The 21,045-nt window shown below is 42.2% G+C and overlaps 1 protein-coding gene across 1 annotated transcript; it reads right to left on the bottom strand.

The window, feature by feature from the left end:
- Window positions 1-9,724: 9,724 nt before the first annotated feature.
- On the bottom strand, window positions 9,725-14,840 carry LOC100280507 (AKIN gamma). Its single transcript, NM_001291619.1, has 6 exons — window positions 14,487-14,840; window positions 12,140-12,312; window positions 11,172-11,378; window positions 10,811-11,086; window positions 10,472-10,635; window positions 9,725-10,281 (listed from the first exon to the last, which is right to left on the bottom strand). The coding sequence occupies exons 1-6, from the start codon at window positions 14,638-14,640 to the stop codon at window positions 9,984-9,986; spliced, it is 1,272 nt and encodes a 423-aa protein (NP_001278548.1). The 5' UTR covers window positions 14,641-14,840; the 3' UTR covers window positions 9,725-9,983.
- Between the last annotated feature and the right edge of the window lie 6,205 nt (window positions 14,841-21,045).

Below are 21,045 nucleotides of genomic sequence, written 5' to 3'. Positions count from 1 at the left end.
GAAAAATTTTGGTCTCAAGAAAAAAATACAAAGATCTCATTTTTCTTGCACCTTTAAGCTATTGTATGCCAGGCTGTCGGCCAGTTCGTTTTTCGACAGCACCGAGAGCCCGTCTTTTAGTGTTGGGAATCCGAAGCTCTTGCTCATCTCCCGACAGACAGAAATCTCCTTGCTGTCAGGGAGACAATACAAAAAGTCTTCTTCTCCACTGCCGTTGAATATTAACGCCCCCTTTGGATACTTCAGTTTTTGGGCGTAAAGCTGGGCCTCTTGCTTTTCTTTTTCTGATAATTTTTTCCTCGAAGCATGACGAACAATATAATCAAGGATTTTGGGGGATGCTTCGGGGGCAACAGCAATGATTTCTTCAACAAGAATTGGCTCCGTCATTTTTTCTTCCTCGGTTTCCAAGGATTTTACCTTCGTGGACTCTGAGGGCCCAGCTTCAGCTTCAGTTTCTTGCTCTGGAGCCTTAGTATCAGAAATCTCAGTTTTCGCTTCGGAAGTTGCAACAGTCTTCTTCAGAGTTGTGCTTGAGGACTTAATTATTTCCAGAACATCTAACACATTGACCATTCTTTTTCTTTTTGGAGTCACCGCTGGCCCCTTTTGATTTTTTATTGTCTCAACATTTGCTGAAGGACTTAAAACTTCTGATATTTTTGATCCCTCGATTGATCCTTTTGCTTCTTCCATTTTTTCCGTCGATGGCGCTTCGGCCATCTCTTTGGTTTCTGGTAACAAAATCTTTGTTTCTTCCAATTCTATTCTTGTTGGCGCTTCGGCCATTTCTGTGACTTCTGGCAGCAAGGTTGGCTTGGTTGGCTTTTCAGCTTCGGTGGCCGAAGAGGTCTCTCCGGTAAACTCAGGCACCGAGGCTGGTTCAATATAGCGTGGCCGATGTGTGAGGACCTTTATCCTTTTTCTTTTCGGTGCTGGCTCACTAGGAGCAGTTGCAGCTTCTTCTTTCGCAGAGGTTGTGCCTTTTCTTTTCTGCCCTCGAATGGGATAACGATAGTCAGGGTAGACGAACCCGATTGCGTCAAACACCCGGTTCAGTCTTTTCTTTTTTCGACCTCCGAAGGCTGCTGACAATGCAGTATCTTCGGCCTTCGAGTAAGCCCCAAGCAGTTCATCACTTAAATTTTCAATGCTTTTTAGCCAGTCATCATCTGGCTCAACGAATTTATCTCCGAACTTGAAAGTATACTTCAGCCTGATAAGTCCACCTTTGTCAGCCTCCTTTATGGTTTCTTGCGGCATTTCCCATTTTTCCGCGAGCGGCCATACTCTGAAGGCAATATGCTCTTGGACCAAATCTCTCGTTCCAATAAAAGAACAAATAACACCGAAGGCTCTCTGGCATTCTTCGGCAGCTTCATTCATTTCAACCTTCGGCCTCCGCAGGCCGAAGCTTTGCCAAATAGGGCGCATAATTATACCTTTGATATCTTCTCGTACTTTTAGGTCATTCTTCACATAAAACCATTTTGTCATCCAGTCGCCGGGCCATCTCTTCCGAAAGGTTGGCACAGGACAGCTTGACCCAGACCGAGAAACGAAACTGTAGCAGCCAAAATTATTGTGATACTGTTCCTTACCCCAAGGCTTTGTCTCGTATGATAATTCGTGTATATTGCAGAAACTTTTCGCATCAGGTTCCAGACCTTGGCTTCTCACGGCCCACACGAAGATATTCAGCCTTATGATCGCTTCGGGGGTAAGTTGGTGAAGATAGACTTCGAATATTTTCAGCACCCCTACGACAAAGTTGCTCAGGGGAAATCTAAGTCCAGCTTTCAAAAAGCTTCGGTACACTACGACTTCGTTTTCTTCAGGGTTCGGACAAGTCTTTTCTCCTTCGTCGGCCCTCACAACGGACAGGTCCCGGAAATATCTTCCTCTCATGTTGACAAGATGATTTTCTTTGATACTTGATTTGCCGAAAACCGCATGGCTTGGTCGCCAAGGGCGATCTTCGGAGTCTTCACCACCACTATCCACATCATAACTGTCGCTGTCATCAGTATCTTCAGACAAACCTTCTAAAATCTCTTTGGTGATTTTTTCTGTATTGGTCTTCGACATTGCTATAAGAAACCCCAAATTCTTCTCTTCAAAGAGACTCAGCTTCATCTCGGCAGCAGCCTTCTTATCTTCAGACATCTTCGGAAACACTAAAAAACTGTTTTCAATGCCGAAGCTTCAAAACTTAAAAAGCTAAGCAAATCTTGGTGCGCAAGAGCTAAAAATTGAGTGAGCGAGAGCAAATGGCAAGAGAGCGTGCCAAATGAGCTTGCGGTATGCTCTTATTTATACGCCCAGTGCGTTGAAAATTGAAAGACCCCGCCTGTCAGTGAATGTTGCTATTCTAGCAAAGGGAAGGTGTTTTTTCGGACCTTCGGCTTAAAGCCTTCGTCCATGTCGCAATCTAAATTTATTATTTTAACAAATTAATATTGCGAGGGGCTACTGTTGGGGGCCTTCGGCTTACGAAGGTCCTCAAAAACATGATTTAACAGTATTTCTGGAGTATAATGTGTGAACAGGTATCTTCGGACTCGAGTCGGTATCACAGTAGGAGAAGCCCAAAATAATACGAAGGTTGATACAGCGCCGAAGATGTGAGCGGGAAAGCTTCGGCGTGGTAGCAGAAAAGGAAACCGACTTAAAGATGAAAAGGCTATTCAGACCTCGGTGGATTACTATAGAATTATTACCACATGTAAAGGGCATGAATGTAATTTTATATGGGCTGTGTCCCGTGCCTATAAATAGGTGAACAGTACCCTCGTACTGTTCACGCTGATTTGGTATTTGCTTTTGCGTCACACCTGTACTTTCATCTCCTTCCAAGCTGAAGGTTCATTTGTAAGTTGATGTCATTTCTGTTTCTTCATAATAATAATGCAAAAATAAGTTGATAATAATATATAATTGTCTATGTTATCCTTCATATTTCTTATGATTCATTCTTCATTATCGTATGCTGTGTTTATGAAGGTGCGTCCTTCATAACCTTCGTCCAAAAATCATTATATCCCAAGGGAAATAATGCTTCGAAGAACGAAGGACTTTACCGATTAACATTTTCTGTGTTGCCTTGTTCTTAACTCATAGCATTTGAGAACAAGTCCCCAACACCCCCCTGAAAGTGTGCATATAAGTTTTTAATACTTGTAGGAGACATGCACTTTGATTTTGATATCAAGAGGGGCAAATTATCTATAATCCGAGCTTCGGCACATATACTTTAAATGATACCAATAGAAGTATTTTACCACTTGTAGTATATTGATTGTAGTGTATATCATATGAAAATACCAATTGATGTATCATTTTCTTAGAAATGTTGAATAAGCTATGTGTCGTGCTTAACTTAATCCTTTTCAACCATGTAGGCTTGCTCAAGAATATGAATTCAAAACGAGCAATCCTACCATCTGATTGCCCTAGTATGCATGTAGTTAACATCAAAAGTAAATATCACATGTAAAACTAAGCATGTAAGGTAAAAACTAGATACAAGAAAATAGATACGCATATCTAAAAAGGAAATACAATAAATCTAGTTATCTTAGTCATGGATGGGGAATTTAGGTCCAAAGTATTCACTAACCCACTTGGCAATAGACTTGATCTAATAAGATGCATCCCATGATATACATCCCAATTTTACCAAGTCTCCAAATTCCCCAACGTCCTTCGGACTCCTCACTTCCCTCTTGGGATCCAAACCTTCTTGGTGCTTTTCATGGTTGAAATAATTTTGTTTGCCACCCAGATGCGTTTGGCCCCTTTCCCTTTGTTGGCTTGCTTGTTGGCCTTGATTGCTATCACCTTTCCATTCTTTTTCGTTTTAATTAAGTACGGTGTAGCAGCCTTTTTATCCACCTTATTGATGTAGGTGTTGGAGATTTTGCTTGTTGGCTTTTGCTTGAGCTTTTGCTTTTGCTTATCCTCGGTCTTCGCCTTGCATTGGTAAGACTTGTGGCATAACCTACAAATAACATTTTCTCCCTCCACAGGCTTGGTCACTCCCGCAGTGGTGTTATCCTGAGGAGGTTGGATTTGTTTGGCGTTGTCTTTCTTGTCATATGAAGCCTTGCCAAGGCGAGCCACTTCTTGTCTTAATTGTCCATTCTCCTTTGCAGCCTCATTTGAACATGTTTCTACAACAATATTCTCAATAAGAACTTGGTTACAGGGGTTAGAATTATCAATTAAGTCAAAACAAGAAGTAGAAGCATCTTTCTTAATAATTTTAGGTATTTCAACCAAAGATACTTCTGGGGTGCTACCAATGTTTTCTAGCTTGGTTTATTATGTATGCTAAGAATTTTCATTTTCCCTAGCAAATTTTCAATGGATTCTTGAGAGCTCGCTAACTTAGCCTTAAGTTTTTCATTCTTTTTAATAAGGCCATTATCGGTAGATGAGGATGGAGCACTAGACTCTAATTGCTCAATATTAGTTGATAGCACACAATTCAAATTTGCAAATGTTTCTAGCAAACATTTATAATCATTTTGAGAGCTAATCAACTTATTTTTCAAAGTTTTAAGTTGAGCCTTTTTTAGTGCATACATCCTGAAAAAATTTAATGGCTTCCGCAAGCTCATCTAAGGAGGTCTTTCCCTCACCTTCATCATTACTACTGCTATCATCACTAGAGGATGGAATACTCATTTTACCTCTTTCCATAAGGCACTTGCGTGATGACCGTGATGAGCGTGATGAGGATCGGTGGCTCCGCGTCCTTGGAGGTTCATCTTCGCGTAAAGAGTCATCCCAAGTTTTAACATTTGTAAGCGCCTTGCCTTTGCTCCTCCCCTTTGTGGGTTCGGCCATATTTGGATAGCTGTCCCTGAAGTGGCCCTTCTCCCCGCATGTGAAGCATCCTCTCTTTCTTTGCTTTTTCCTATCAATGTTAAAGAGAAGATCCTCGACCTGCAGAGGTACACCCATTAGATTAATCTTGTGGATCATCCCCATTACCTTTCTGACACGTCGGATTGTTTCTTCGTCCTTGGAGGATGATGTTGATTATCTTCATCATCATCACTTTCTTCTTCTTCCTCTTCTTCACTTGAGGAACTTGGAGTAGAAGCCTTCTTCTTGCCTTTTTTCAACACATGCAAAAGCATATGGTCTTGAAGTAGTTGGCTCCTCTTATCGACCCATTTTTCTCAACATCTCAAATGCCGCAATTTTTCCGATCACAATGGTCGGGGTCATTGTACTCAGGTCCTCCATGTTGTGAAGAATAGTGATGATGCTCCCATATCTTTGTTGTGGTAGTAGGAAGATAATCTTCCTCACAATGTCCGCATCACCTAACTTATTAATGCCAATAGAATTGAGCTCATTGATGATTAGATTCAAACGAGAATACATATCTCTAACAAGCTCATTATCCTTCATAGCAAAAGAATCATACTCATTTAAGACTAGGCAATGTTTTTGCTCACAGACATTGGATGTGTCGTCATGGAGCTCATGCAATTTTAGCCAAATCTCATTAGCAGTTTTTAATGTAAAAACTTGATTAAAAATATCCATGCTAAGAGATTCATACAAGCAATTTTTGGCTCTAGCATTTAAATGAATTTCTTTTTCCTCACTCGTGGTGGGTTTCTCGGGATCCTTGGGTGGTTTCATCCCATCACGAGTAACTCTCCAAACACCTAGATCAATGACCTCTAGGTAACAAGCCATTCTAGCACTATAATATGGGAAGTTAGTGTCGTCGAAGTGTGGTGGCCTATGGGTATCCATCCCCTTTCTTAAAAAACAGTCAGCTCTTTTAGTGGTGAAGCTAAAGCATTTCAAATGAGCCAAACCAGGTTCTGATACTAATTGTAGGAAACAATGATGCATAAGAGGGGGTGAATTAGGACTTCTAAAACTTTCTCTAAACTAGGCCACAAATAAATCCCTCGAGCAAAACCTATACAAATAAACAATCTAGAATGTGCAAACTAGATTTTGTCTAAGTGTTGCTATCTCTACCGCAATGGCTATGTTTCAATCCTAAATAATCTAACTATAAAGACAAGATTGAAACTTAAATACTTAATATAAATGCGGAAGGTAAAGAGCAAGGTAGAGATGCAAACTCTCGTGGATGACGCCGGTATTTTTACCAAGGTATCCGGAACCACGCAAGGTTTCGACTAATCCTCGTTGGTGCCCCTACGCAAAGGGTAGCCCACGCGAGATCCAAGCACCACGGTCGAGTAACTCCGTAGAGAGTCGCGGACCTTCTCCACGGCAAGTGGTGCTCCGCTTTAGGCTCCTCTCGGGCGCTCTTTGCCGTCTCCACTATCGAGCTTCCAACCGAAACGCCGCGGGCCTCGTTCCCTCCGGTACACAGTGGCGGTCGTGACACAAACTCGGTTGTCACGGTCTCGCAAGACTCTCGCCCCACTCGTTACCAATACAACGGCTCACGCAAGAGCCGAGAGATTTTGTGGTTTTCTAAACTCACTCAACTAACTAGGATTCACCTAGAGCAAGGGCTAATGCAGTCTAACTAACCTAAGCACTTCACAAAGCACCTACGCTAATCACCGAGTGATTCTATTAAGCACTTGGGTGTATGAGCACTTAGAAATGTCTATACTATGCCTTGGTATGTTTCTTGGGCTCCCACACCTTGAAATGGCCGGTTGGGTGAAGTATATATAGGCCCCAACTCAATTATAGCCGTTGGAGGAAAACTTGGAGCCTCTGCGGCACACCGGGCAGTCCGGTGCGCCACTAGCTGTTGGATCTGTCAGTCGACTGTTAGCGCTGTTAGCCTTTGCACCGGACAATCTAGGCTCTCCTCCACAGTCTGGTGTGCCATTGTATAGTCTGGTGTCCTTGACCGGACAGTCCGCTAGTGACAACACTTTTCTTTTGTTTCTTGGACTTTGCTTGATAATTGTTGATCTTCACTTGCAATCTTGATAATATCTTCTTTTGAGGTGTTGCTTTCCTTAATGCCTTAGTCCAAGTCACTTTAGTATCCTGTGAACTGCAATCATAAACACTAGCAAACACATTAGTCTATAGACTATGTTGATCATCAAACACCAAAACCTTTTGAGCCAAATGGCCCGGGGTCCATTTTCCTTATAGTTGTACAGAGCAAACCAGATTAAATCACAGATTCACAGTGTTGCCTTTGATGTTCATGTATGCCGTAGATGGTTGACATAATTTTTGTCCCTTGTCGATTTGTGGTTGACATCCTTTCGCTGCTTAAGTTTTTGTTGCCTACCAAAAGAGTAATACTGATAAGTTATATGTAGACAAGTGTTTAGGTATACCTCGCAAAACTATATTTGGATATATTGGTTGTTTTATGTACTAAACTTTCTGATGGGGAGATTAGGGATATCCAGCTTAGATGCCAAACCTGTCGTTGAACTTGGTTTCATCTGTTGTACCTAAATTTACCTCCAATTAATATTGTTTAGATGCGTCTTGGGTGGCAGGGGTGTGACACTTTGATCAGATGCTGATGGAGGAAGAGGTCTAAAAGAAAGGACGGACTCACAAAGGGATGCCACACATCCAGACCTACCAGGTGATCTTATCATTTTATCAAATAATTTATGTATCGACATAACATATTATCAAATAATTTATATACTGTCACAACATGCGTTATTTGGATGGGCCACGCCGTGAGCCATGACTCGAGTGACCCAAGGGCTAGTTCTTATCCTCGCTCACACACTAAGTAATGACAAAACACCTTATATGTAGCATAGGTTGGGATTGGGCATTATCGGAAAGAGTCAAAATGTCATAGTTAACATGTGACTTAGTTATCATTGGAAAGAGTCCAAATGTAGCCATTAAGTGGTGAGTTAGTTTTAGTTGGAAAGAATCAAAATGACGCCCTTAAGAGGTGAGTTATTTATTGCTGGAAAGAATCAAAATGACGCCCTTAAGAGGTGAGTTAGTTACACTTGGTGGGTTCAAGGCTCTTGGTAATGCGATTTGCTACACATTATCAGTTATCGTTGAACAAGATTAACCATATAAATCATGATCACTTGCAAATATATGACCACATATTATACCTTCTCGTCAAGCAACAGAGTGGAAGACTTGGCGAAGCACATGTAATTGATGTATCAGTGCTGAAAAGTAAATGTACGACATAATGTAGGATGCAAATTAGAACCACCTTCAAAATAGTCCATATGTTTAAGACATGAACATCACATGAAGATGTGCTAGCACCTCATGTTTGAACATGATCTGGAGGTGGAGGGAGGAGGAGGTATTGTTCACATGATGAATAGCAATGTCACGAATTACTATTCATGCGATGAATAGTACAAGTGTGGGTTTTGCACCTCTTTCTATTATGTAGACATTACTAATGGACTACCAACAATTATGTCGTGTTAGAAATCTAAAAATCGTGTGCATCATATCCAATCTGAGTTTAATAACGGGTCCAATCGGTTATCTCTAGGGTATATATCCAACAGTCTCCCACTTGCACTAGAGTTAACTATGCAAGTATCATTATGTTCTAATCCCTTAAGTGTGTAACCCTGTAGATTCATGCAACCAACAACCGTTACCTAAAAAGCATTTCTAATCAACAATTAGCATTGGCCTCTAGCAAGATATACCAACTCTCAAAAACTTAAACATATCTAGCATAACCTATGCCACACGACACATAGCCAAGTACAAGTGAGCGAAGTGTTACCCTCATCAACTTGATCATATCTCGCTCTATGTAGGACTAGTTTCATCTACATACATACTGGATAGTTGTGACTCTCGAGGGTGTTAGATTATTATGTGTTACTCATGTAATGAGCCTTGGCTCAACCCATCTACTGTTACTATTTATATGCATAAGCCTACCTTAATTAGGGTTAGGGTTTTATTCTTCCACATTGGTAGCATTGATCCTAAATTACCAAAAGGTATTTTTTTTGCACTACTTGATCTTCCAAAGTAGCATAACCTTCCTCTTGTGTAGTAATATCGAAGTAATGTCTCATGTATCTGATTTTAGTTCTACTAAATCTAAAATGTTTAGACTCTAGAGTTTCTTTCCATAGCTCTAGTTTTCTATTTACTCATATCTAACTTTTATTGACTAGCATCACATCCACATCACATCGTTTGTAAAATGCATACACTAAGGCCCTGTTTGTTTCGTTGGAATTGAATTTCATTTTAATAATTATAATTTAGACAAAACTAATTAAGTTCATATATATAATTTAGGCCCCTTTAGGATTTGGATATTTCAAGGGTAGAGTTCTATTGACAACTGAGATAATAAACTGACTGCAACCGAATCCTGTAGCTGTACGGTGTACACTGACATCGGACTGAAACTTTTCAGCAGCCATATCTGCAGGTAGGTGTGTTAGGGTGAATGCACTAATCAGTTCAACTTAAAAGTTTAAACTGATGAAAAATATAATCAATCCACTTATACACTATACACTTCTTCAAAGGTAGTACCTCGTTATGCTGCCACGACGGAAAAAATATATGGATGCACTGCAGCACGAGGATATTTTGGTTGACCCTACGACATGTAGTAGACTCCACCAGGTGAATGATGAAGTTACCCAGGTATATGACAGCGAAAGAGTCTGACTCCAAGGTTAAAAACAAGATAAAATACATCTTCTCCCGCAGAATTTTGCTTTGCAGCATGACAAAGCTGAATCTAGTGAACAGCATCTTCAGCAAGAAGGAAGACAGATAACAATTGCCATCATGAGAACATGAAAAAGAAACTCAGGTAAGTTCACAGATTATTCAATGTACAACATTGCCATCCATCCATTAGAGCATTAGTCCTTTTCTCCATGTAGGCAATGGTCTGTTTACCTGAGAACCGAGAAGGCTGAGAAAAGGAATACACTAGAAGCAACTTCAGAAGAGAATAGCTCAAAATGTACATTTGCACAGATACATCAGTGTGATTGGACCGCGAAGATGTGTCATACGGTGCTGTTTGCAGGCAGGGGAACAACACCATCAAAGAAATCCCCAAAGTAATGGCGTGGCTCATGCACCAGCTTGGAGATTATGTCCCTCAAGGTGATGACTCCCTCGGTGTTCCCTTTGTCATCCACAACGTAGATCCTGTGGATCTTCTCAGAGTCCAGCTTCAGTATGATGTCCTTGATTGTATCATCCTTTTTGCAAGTGATGACATCATGCAGCAACGGTGAGGCCTCACGCTGCTCCTGGAGGTGGTGTCGAACAGCACTAAGGAAATCCTTTGTCGTGATTGACCTGTGTTACATTCAACAGCTCAAAAGGGTTCGTATATAGCAATACTAGTTTCAGTTCTCTCTCCCTAGTTCCTACTATGCAGTTTAAAAGTTCTTTTGGCATGATGTGCAATAACAACAGCAGAAATCTATTTCTATTGTTTGGCAATCACAAGAAAGCCTATCGACAAGGATGTACTAAGATTACAAACCTGTGCTCTTTGTATATCTTGGGAGCAGTTAAAAGATACTGGACATCTCTGATGCTAATATTACCAATGGCATTTGCTCCACTTGTGTCCATGACTGGCAAGCCACCAACTCCCTTTTCCCTCATCAGTTGGAAAGCTTTCAGAACTGGCTGATCTTCGCTTACCTTGAAAAGAGTAGGCCACAGTGACGTGTTAGCATGGCTTTGATGAAATTGATCTTTCTTTAGGTATTGATAACTTGAACTTGAGTCTGTTATGAGTTTATTAGAAATGAAAAACTGAAAGTGAAATGTTCTAACTAGATTTCCAATGAGGACAAGCAGCGATCATTCAGAGTACCTTGACAAGTTTCGATGGTTTCATGACAGGAAGCCCCAGTTCAGAGAGTTTCTTAGTTCCCCAGTTCTCAAACCAGGAGAGCCCAACACACTCTGCAAGCATGTGTACGACAGAGGATTGTGTGATAATGTTCTCAATCTTATCTCCTCCCACTTCTACAACTGGAAGGCTCTTCATTCTGTACTTGGATAGAAGCAGCAACATGGTAAGGAATGTGTCAGATGTCTGCAGTGCAAGAAATGGTGCCCAGCGGAAGCTCCCTGAGATATCGCCAACCTACACAGGCACAACTTATGTCAAGGATTGGTCCTCACTACAAGTCCATATAACTGTTTTAAATATGGAGCAAAAATAAGTTCACCTTTGTATTCTTGTAGAATTCAGAGGAAGTCAGGGTTTCAAAAAAGCTCCCACCAACCGATGCTGCTTCGTCTGATTCAGAATCAGTAGCAGTTTCTAATCTTCCAGATGATGTCCTTCTGAATGTGAAAGAACCCAACCTCGAAACTAGACTGGAGACAGGCGATCCTGGTCCCGAACCAACCGTCCCATTAACTGCAGCATCAGACTGTTCCATGGCAGAAGAAGCAGTCCATGTCAGAAGGATGAGTGGGGCGAAAAATATCAAATGTATAGTCGATAGTATAAAAAAGGAAGTTTCTTACATATTATAGGTCAATTTTTAATGGTCTGAATCATACATAGTAGGGCATCCCTTACTATTATACCATAATAAAGAAGAAAAGGCGGGCAAGATTTACAACAGACATGAAAATTTACTCCGGTCATAAAATCATGTTGTTTAGGACAAGTTTAGTCCAACCTTAAAACTACGAGCATCAATAACTTTTAAATTATTTAGTTTGAAAACATGTAATTACATGTGGGTTGTATTGAAAAATACTTGCAAAAAAACTTATAAATTTGAAGGATGTTTATTAATATTTAATAGAAAAAAGTGACGAAAATCAAAATATATGCATCAAAGGCCTTATGAAGTCCTAACATGTTTTAACTGGAGGGAGTATTTTAACAGACTATAGAAGGTTAAGCTGCATCAAAAGACTCGATGGAAGTTCACTGTGCTTATATTCAGAAGCTTGCATGCAGTATAGCATTGTTCAGTTTGTTAAAGTTTAGTGCACATGTCATTTATTTAAAAATGATGGTATCAAACAGAACAGAAATATATCAAATCATAACAATCCTGATTTGGAAAACATGCAGTTGAACAACATATGCTGACTATCACATTAATCATTTATATCTACCCTCCCTACAAAATGGGAGGAAGGGAGGGAGCACTTCAATATAATCAAGGTTACGTACCTGACTGAGCAACCACATGGCAATACCAGCAAATTCCACAATGCCGATGTATTTGTCCATCCAACTAGCATCTTCTGGAGCCTCAACATTTCTTATGGGTGCACTCAAGATTTTGTTTTTGGATAATATTTCTACAGTTTCAGCAAGACTTGCATCTGAAGGAATCTCAATGACTGCATGGCAATAATCACATTTTACTTTTAGAACTGGAAATTAAATCATTGATGTAAGCAAATAACACAGACTATGAGGAACTTCTGGAAAATATACTTAGTTATTCTAGTATCCTACTTAGGTATTCACTTCTAGCACAAGATGGAAATTTAAATTCAGGCCCTGTTTGAGACATCTCCATCTCCAGAAAATTTGGTGGAGTTGGTGGAGCAGGTCATTAGGTGCTCCAGAAAATCGTGAAGTTGGAGTCGTAAGCTTTTAGAAGACATTTAGATTAGTCATTTTGTTTATTATTTAGATTAAAAATATTTTTAAAACTATTTAAATTGATATTATAAACTACAGCTCCACACTAGAGCTAGAACTTGGAGCCATCCCAAACACCCCCTCAATAGTTCTAATCTTTTAGTTTTGATGGTTTTCACTCAGAGAATGAAAACTATGTATCAAAATATACAGAGGAAGATGAAAGTTATAACAGCAGGTTCAAGGAAGAATGAATTTTTTAAATGAAAGATTCATGTAGATCATTGTTACAATGTGTTGGTCCATTTGGATGTTCGTAATGTTACTATCTTTCAGCAAGCTATGCCCTTGGCTTCTCTATGCAAGCAGTCTTTTGCTAAGAATTTGTTCAAATTATACTTAGAGCAAAAGAAGATCTTGCACCTTTGTTTAGCCAATGCCTAGAAGCCTATGTGTAATCTTTTTGATTTTTTTGTCTCTTTCTACATCTCTTGATGAACTGCGTGAGCTTTGTTCCTTTGTTTAATAAAAGCACAATATGGGGTGCACTCCTCTTGTCCCTAAAAAAAGAATTTTCCTCTACGGCAACTAATCACACACTCTTGGAAGTAACATAGATTGCATATGTACTGGCCGTTTAATTTTGCTTAGTCTTCGGTTTGAACCCAGCAATAGATCATGATGATTTATCTTCTATGTGTATCCAATTCCCCAGATAAGAGCATCTCCAATAATTCCCAATCAATAAGTTTTACAAGTGGCTAAAAAAGGTTGGGAGTATATTTTCCAACAGTTCTTAAAATCTTGATCCTAAAATATAGAAGATAATTTTACATCTAGACTCATGCACTGCTTCTAAATCATACTAACCAATTTTATATTTTCTTTGTATATTTGCATCAGGAACCTTGTCCTGCCTTTTTATTCTTTCCGCGCGTATTTATCTGCGCGATTGCATTGACTTACCTAAGCGCGGAAAGATTCGGAGTTAAGATAGAGAGTTGTTGGAGAGCAGTTCTTTTTATCTTGCTAAAAAAATCTAGATTAGGAGTGAGAGTTTTGGAAACTCTTGGAGATAGCAGGTTCACAACTAAGACAAAATATGGTAATGGGAGCCTCACTGTTCGAGAAGATGCCTCTTGCAATCATGGCAGCTCGATGATTTCTGAGCAAGCTGATAATTATGAATTATCCACATCAACCCACACAGTGACACACATCATGCCGACAAAGAAAGTGCTCCACGTCTCTTGCTGAGTTGGTCAAGAGATGAAAACGACACCCCAACTAACATACATATACTTGTCTTATGTACTATTAGACCTCTACCGCATCACTGGACCTAGGAAGGAAAAGAACGAGATATACGTGTAATCTGATATCAGAGAAATCGTGTGACACTATCACTGTATTAAGAACAGTTCGTCAAGGCCCATGCATTTGGTTCAGAGAAGACATGCCCACTGAGCTGACCATAGGAGGCAAGGGCTATAGAGAACATCCACTGGATCGTCCATTGAAATAAGACCTTAAAAATTCCATGTCTGCAACCCTGAAATGACAAGAACGGCAACCTAGCACAGACTGGCTCTACTGGAGCAGATCAGCACCACAGTGACATATGAGCAAGGGGCTCCTGCCAACGCCAACAAAACTACGATACAGACACAAATAATGCAACTGACACCGGAACAAGAGAGCTGTTCGACTGGATCACACAGCACGCGAACGCGAACTCAGATGTGACGCTGGATGGATACAGAGGTTTACGTTTCGCTACATCAAGACGATTTTTTGAAGAAAAAAAATTATTTCGATTGAACACGCACGAGGGACCGGATACAAATTAGCGAGCAGTACAGTAAGCAAGGCACGAAGGAGGAGGGGGCGAGGCAACCGCAAAAGTAATTGATAAACAGGATATCACCTTGGGACGGGTGCGTGCGCGGGAAGGACGCGACGGGGATGTCCTCGAAGCAGGAGTTGAGCTTCTCCGACGGCGAGAGCTGCGGCTCCGCCACCTCCCAGAGGTCCTCCACCCGGTGGCCGATCTCCGCCTCGGGGCTGCGCGGGCTCTCCATCTCCTCCAGCTCTGAACCCGTGCCCTCTCCCCCCCTCTTCTCGCTTGAACCCTTTTCTGCGAAGGCTAGACGCGTCAAGACTCTTGAGCCCCCTCCTCTCTTGCGCTTGCTGGTTGCAATTGCAAGTGCTGCTCTGCTCCCACCACCTAGTAGGCTCTTGTGATTATTACTGTAGATAAGCTGCTACGAGAAGCCAGTCGCGACCGCGCGCTACCGATGACGACGCGGAGCAAGCCGCTGGTGCCTACTAAATACTAATACCGCCGTCTTGCTTTGCTTCGGCCGCAGTGGAGTGTGCTCTGCGGCTGCGCTTGTGCGCGTCCCGTCAACGGAAGGGGGGACGACCTCACGAAGGCGACCGAGTGCCGCCGGTCGGATGGCCCTCGGGGCCCGCCACGGAAGGTATGGTCCACATGTCACTGAACAGGTGGACACGCCGGGCAGGTTGTACTGCTGGTTTCGCCTAGTACTGCTAGTGCTGAAGAAAAACCGCTGCGGCACCGACTACGATCCCGGGGATCGGCTGGATACGACGACGTGGCATCTACAACGTTCCACAAATGTTGAAAAATGCGCCAATGCACGCCATTGTAAAAGACAGTTTTGTTAGTAAATATCATGTGATATTAATATTTTAAAGATTTAAAACATAATAACTAGATAAAATAAGGACTTTAAGAGTGTACTTGTACAAAATAAAAATCATAATTAGAATCCTGTATTATTTTTTTATCTCAGCCACACTAAGGTCATGTTTAGAATATGTAAAACTAATGGTTAACTAGCTAACGAATTGTTAGCCGGATTAGTTTTAGCAAGCTCATAAATTGTTAGCTGGATTGAGTCAACTAATAAATTAACTGTTAGTTGTGAACTAATTAATAATTAGTAGAGCATTAGCTAAGAGTGATTAGAAAACTGTTAATTTTAGCAGCTAACTATTAGTTCTGAAGATTATAAATATAACCTAAATACATACAATTAACCAAAAAGTATAAAAGTATATGAAAGTATATGAACTGGTCACCCTCTTAAGGGACCGGGTGATAAACGGAAACGGCTCTGGTTCTATCTAGGACGGATACTGAGCCAACTCGATTCAGTTTGGTTCGGCTTATTAAGAAATTGAGCCAGAGAATCGGCTCGGCTCGACTTGTTTGTGAGCTTGAGATGGTTTATTTAACTCGCGAGGCATGACTAAAAACAATATATATACAACAATATAATTAATTGATAATTAATTCTAGACCAATTTAACACTAGAAAAGTGTAATAACACTCACAATTTCACATTCCACATCAAATAAACATCAAACTAAAACAGTTCATCACTTATTAGTGCATCCAAAACAAGTGAAGGCTGTGTTTTGCTGAAAAATACGAGCTCATTTGAGTTATTGAGCTAGCTTAAACTGTCTCATTAACAAACCGAGTTGAGATGTTATCTCAGCTCATGACAAAATTAAAATGAGACGAGTCAAATTAAGCCGAACTTACCGTGAGCCGAGCGAGCTGAGGGCCACAAGTATTTTGTCCGGCCCTAGTTTAGTCTAAATGTTTTTATGTTGATTTGTGGTTGACACGTGATGGACCAACGTTTAATAGAATAAATGATCCACATCTACTTGTAACTGTGCATTAGCAATTATTATTAATTGTGCTCATATGTCACTCGTGAATCGAACATGACTAGCGTGAGGGCTGTCTGGGCTCTCGCATCGTTACATGTTGCAACGCACGCGCGCATTAGAACCCACTGCTTGACTATCTATAGTAGATTCTCTATCATAATCCTTATTTTACTTATTATTTTAAATTCTATTTTATAAATATTATAATCTACAACACAAAATAATACTTTATATAACTGTTTACATGCTCTGTTGGAGATGGCCTCACGTGCTCAGGAGTAGAGTTTCCTCGATCTGGTTGACCAGCTCTTTCCTATTTTCTACAATTCAGTTTTTTTTTTCAATCAGCTATAGCAGATTTTAAGGGAGACGGTGACATGGTGGGGGAGATGTTTTAACCCCGTGTAAGGTGTGGTGTGCGCCAAGAACAATCTGAGGCAGAGGTGGTGAGATCGGCCAGGCTGATTGCACGTGGGCCATATGCAGCGTCACCGTGGCTGCTTAATGCTTATCCGTTTTCTCTTCGTCCGGTTAAAATATCTCTCGTCTCTCCTGCAACCGTGTCCCCATCAAGATATCGTTGATGCAATGGACCCCTAGAGGACCGGCAGGTCGGCAGCTTCGTTTGAGTTGGCGGGTGCGCATGAATGAGATGATGATCGATCCGACACGTCCATCAGCTCATTTTTTTTCTGTTCTTCTACTTCCTCTCCAAAAACGTCCTCTAAATCACGTCATCTATATGTAAATACCTATATTAAAAATATTTTTTAATTTTTAATTTTTATACATACGTATTTGTCATACTCTCAAATATATTGTACATATTTTAGTTTTACTAAACCGGTTGTTTAAAGTATTCAAATAAATAGAGAACCGTTTAGAGAAACTCTATATATAGAGGATCCAGCAGCGTTCTCTAAATTTAGAGGACCGTTTAGAGGACGCTGCTGGAGGGAGTAGAGGACGTTCTTGTCCTCTAAATTTAGGGTACAGGACCCTTTAGAGCTCCTTGTTGGAGCTAGTCTTAAGAGCTCCACCTCGTTCTTGGCAATGTCTTTTTCTTTGATATCTTATTTTAGTAATTCTAGCCTCAAAATCTACAACTTTTTCTAAATTCAACATTAATCTATACCACTATATAATTACATGTTTAAATTTTACAAAACTCATCTAACTAAATCACCACGATATCCATAACCTCTACTAAATCCACTAAACAAATTGCACCAGACTTAACATATCATCAAAACTAACGGTCCATATCGCTAGACAACCTCATCTTTTTTAATAACTCAAATCTAATGAACAATATTATTTTGATTATTCCTCATCCCTCCCACTCCTCCCACAACCCTGCACCTAGGGATGGCAATTGGACACGTGGGTATGGATACCCACGGGTTTCGTACCCGATGGACATGGATATGGGTTGAAAAACTCACCCGTGGATCCTGTCGGGTCGGGTACCCGAAATACGTCGGGTAGGGTACGGATAGTATATTTTATCCATGGGTATCTGTGGGGGACGGATAACCTCCGGGTCCACTAGAAGGCAAGAAGGCCTCACGAAAGGCTTTGGGCCTATCGTCTCGTAAGGCCGTCCCTTCGTGGGCCAGGGGAGGATTACTGGCAGAATGGGCCGACACGAGGAAAAACCAGACTTAGGTCCAAGCGGTTCATTGGATTTAAACATTATCCAAAGCGCTAGCCCGATTCTCCCGCGCAGCGCCCTCGGACGTCGGAACAAAATAAGGATAAGTCAGCAAGATTATAGTAAGATAAGTTTAGTCGGTTCACTATTACTTGGGAACACATCGTCATCATATACGCATGTAGTGCCCCACAGTCAAGTATATAAGGCCTAGGGGGCACCCCATCAAAACATATATCGACCATCTACTCAGCTCACTAGCTTTTCTCCATACCGGAGACTTCCCTTGTAACCTACCACATAAAGATCCACGCCAGGAAGTAGAGTGTTACACATCTCAAAGTGGCCCGAACCTGTAGAAAACCATCTGTCATCCCTCGTGCATCTCGCACGAACCATTGAGTTACATTCAACAGCACCGTCCTACCCAAAAGCACCACGAGGGGTAACCCTGAGTGCGCGGTCGGGCTCCAAACACCGACAGCTGGCGCGCTAGGTAGGGGGTGTGTCGTTGATCCAAGCTAGCTCAATGGCTGTCACCTCCCAATGCAAGATCGCTCTCCGCCCTGGATCCGTATTCTGCTTCGGGACCATCTCGTCCGTAGCGGATGAGATGGGAATTCTGCACCGCATATCGGATCCGTCGGAGAAGAGGCCTTCCTCGAAAATCTCCGAGAAAGTCGGAGCGAGACAATAGATAGCGCAACCTCCTACGCCTCAGACGAAGACTGCCTCTTGCAAGTCGAGAGCCAGGAATTCACTCACCCGAAGAACCCCGTTGCCCACTTCGCCCACAAAGGAGTGGACACGGATTACAAGGAAAAAAAGAAGCAAGCGGGATGGAGGCCCGTCAAGTTATCCTTCCGATACCTTCGCCCTCAAAGAAGGACGGAAAGAAATTCATCACCACATCAACCCCTTTCTACCCCGACGTCCTCTTCATCGAGGGGAGATTGGAGTCATCTCCCATCTCCGACGATGAGCCAACCATGCCAGGGGAAGAGCCTCCCCAGCGAGAAGCTCGATGACGAAGGAACAGACGCCGGAATATTCGGTGACATCACGAGGCTAGGGAGCGAGACCCAGCACAGCCCGTATCCCTGGATGAAGTCTCAGAAGTAGGAGAAACTCCTGACGAACGAGTCTTTAGACAAAGGAGGAATTCTCGTCGACGTGACCGCCAACAAGCTCAAGACCGAGATCGAGAACAAGCTGAGCAGGATGCGAGGTTACGCCGAGAGAACCCTCTCTTCGCGCGAAACTTGAACCCTGACTTTGCTCGTGCAATGAACACGCCGAGTGAAGTCGGAGGAGTGTTGGCTCGGATAGCTAATGGCCTCCCACGGACTCCGGATGCTGAAGGCTATCGGCGGCTGCTCACTCGGGTAGCTAATCACCTTCTGCCCCTCGCTCATCCTTCAAGCGATCTGCGGCACGCCATCAACAGTCGGCGAGACGCGCGGAGCTCTATCAATGGTTCATGCGAACGACGACACGAAAACGAGATAAGGCACCGGGAGGAGTACGATCGGGATCATGGCCACTACAGGAAACACCTAAATTTTCGTGGGCCAAAAGCCCACAAAAATAAGCTTAAACCGATGAAAATAGCCGCCGAAAATAAGTTCGACGAAAATAATCAACTATTTCCGTCGGTACCGACGGAAATAGTTGGTCGGTTGATGGTGGCCGACGAAAATAGCTGGGCAGTATTTTCGTCGGCCTGATTGGAGGCCGACGAAAATTTATGATACCCCCCACAAAACAGATTTTTCTGCACCTTTTAATTGACAGCAAAATACACAATTCACAATACCACATATACAGATTCACAAGCAAAATACACAATTCACAAAACACATTCACATATACATATCACAAAACACATTGACATATACATATCACAAAACACATTCACATATACATAAATAGTCCATAGTCCATAGTCCATACATAGTTTCAATACCATAAGTCCATAGTTTCAAACAAACTCACTACTCACTAATCACTCCTGCGGGCTGTGGGAGTTTTGGCCACTCCCTCCTCCACCACCAGGAAGGTGGCCACTCCCTCCAGAACCATGGACGAGGAAGTCGTGGACGTTGACAACACCCTCCTGAGCATGTGACGCTGAACCCTGCAATTCATCAATCATTCAAATAAGGATGTGTTTTGCTATCCCTATACTGGCTATGTTTGGTCACTATTTGCATAAAACTAAACATGGAACGTCACCTGTGATCCATGGTGATAAGGAGGTTGTGCATGCATCCACGGGTACTGTTGTGCTGACCACCCCTGAGGTGGTGGCACCCACCCCGTCGGTGGCGGTGCCATCCACGCTTGAAATGGCTACGATCCTTGGGGTGGTGGAGGCGTCCAAGTGCCTGGAGGTGCCTGCGTCCACCCAACACCGGTCCACTGTGGCTGCGACACTGGAGCTTGTCCTGGCCCCATCCTTGTGCCTGCGAGCCATTTTTGATAATAAAAAAGAGTTGCTATGGAATTGAAGTGTTCAGATAGTGTTACCTTGGGAGGGCGAAAAGCGGGCAAGTTCATATCAGGGCCGAGTTGAGTAGTCATTTCCTGCAAATGGATGAAACGTTAGAATCGCAACACTATATTTTGAATTCAATGACACGTGATGAGATAGACGAATTACCTGAAAATAAGAAGTCATATACTGCGTCAGCTGTCCGACCTGCTCCTGCGCTGCTCGAGCCTGCTCCTGTGCTGCTCGAGCTTGCTCCTGTGCTGCCCGAGTCTCCTCCTCCAGCTCAGCCTCTCGAGCAGACTTGGAGGAGCGAGAACTCCCTGCCGAAGACGATGCCTTCCCTTGACCTATGGTCCTGTTGTACTCCACAACGCCGGTGCCAAAGGCAAACCTGCATGATACACATAGTTGAGCCATTAAGTGGACACATTCTTGTTAATGAAATTGTCGAATCAAAGACAACCACCTCACCTGCGATGCTTTCTACCCCCACCACTGTGGTACAACGCCGAGGCATCTAAGTCTGAATGCATCCAGTCGAAATCAGGCCCATGGCATTGAGTCATTTCCTCCCCATATGCATTCTGCAAAGAAAGTTAGAGTTGGAGTTAGACACAAAACATGCA

Source organism: Zea mays, chromosome 2 (assembly GCF_902167145.1).
Source record: "Zea mays cultivar B73 chromosome 2, Zm-B73-REFERENCE-NAM-5.0, whole genome shotgun sequence".
NCBI lineage: Eukaryota > Viridiplantae > Streptophyta > Magnoliopsida > Poales > Poaceae > Zea > Zea mays.
This window is presented reverse-complemented; position numbering and strand designations above follow the sequence as displayed.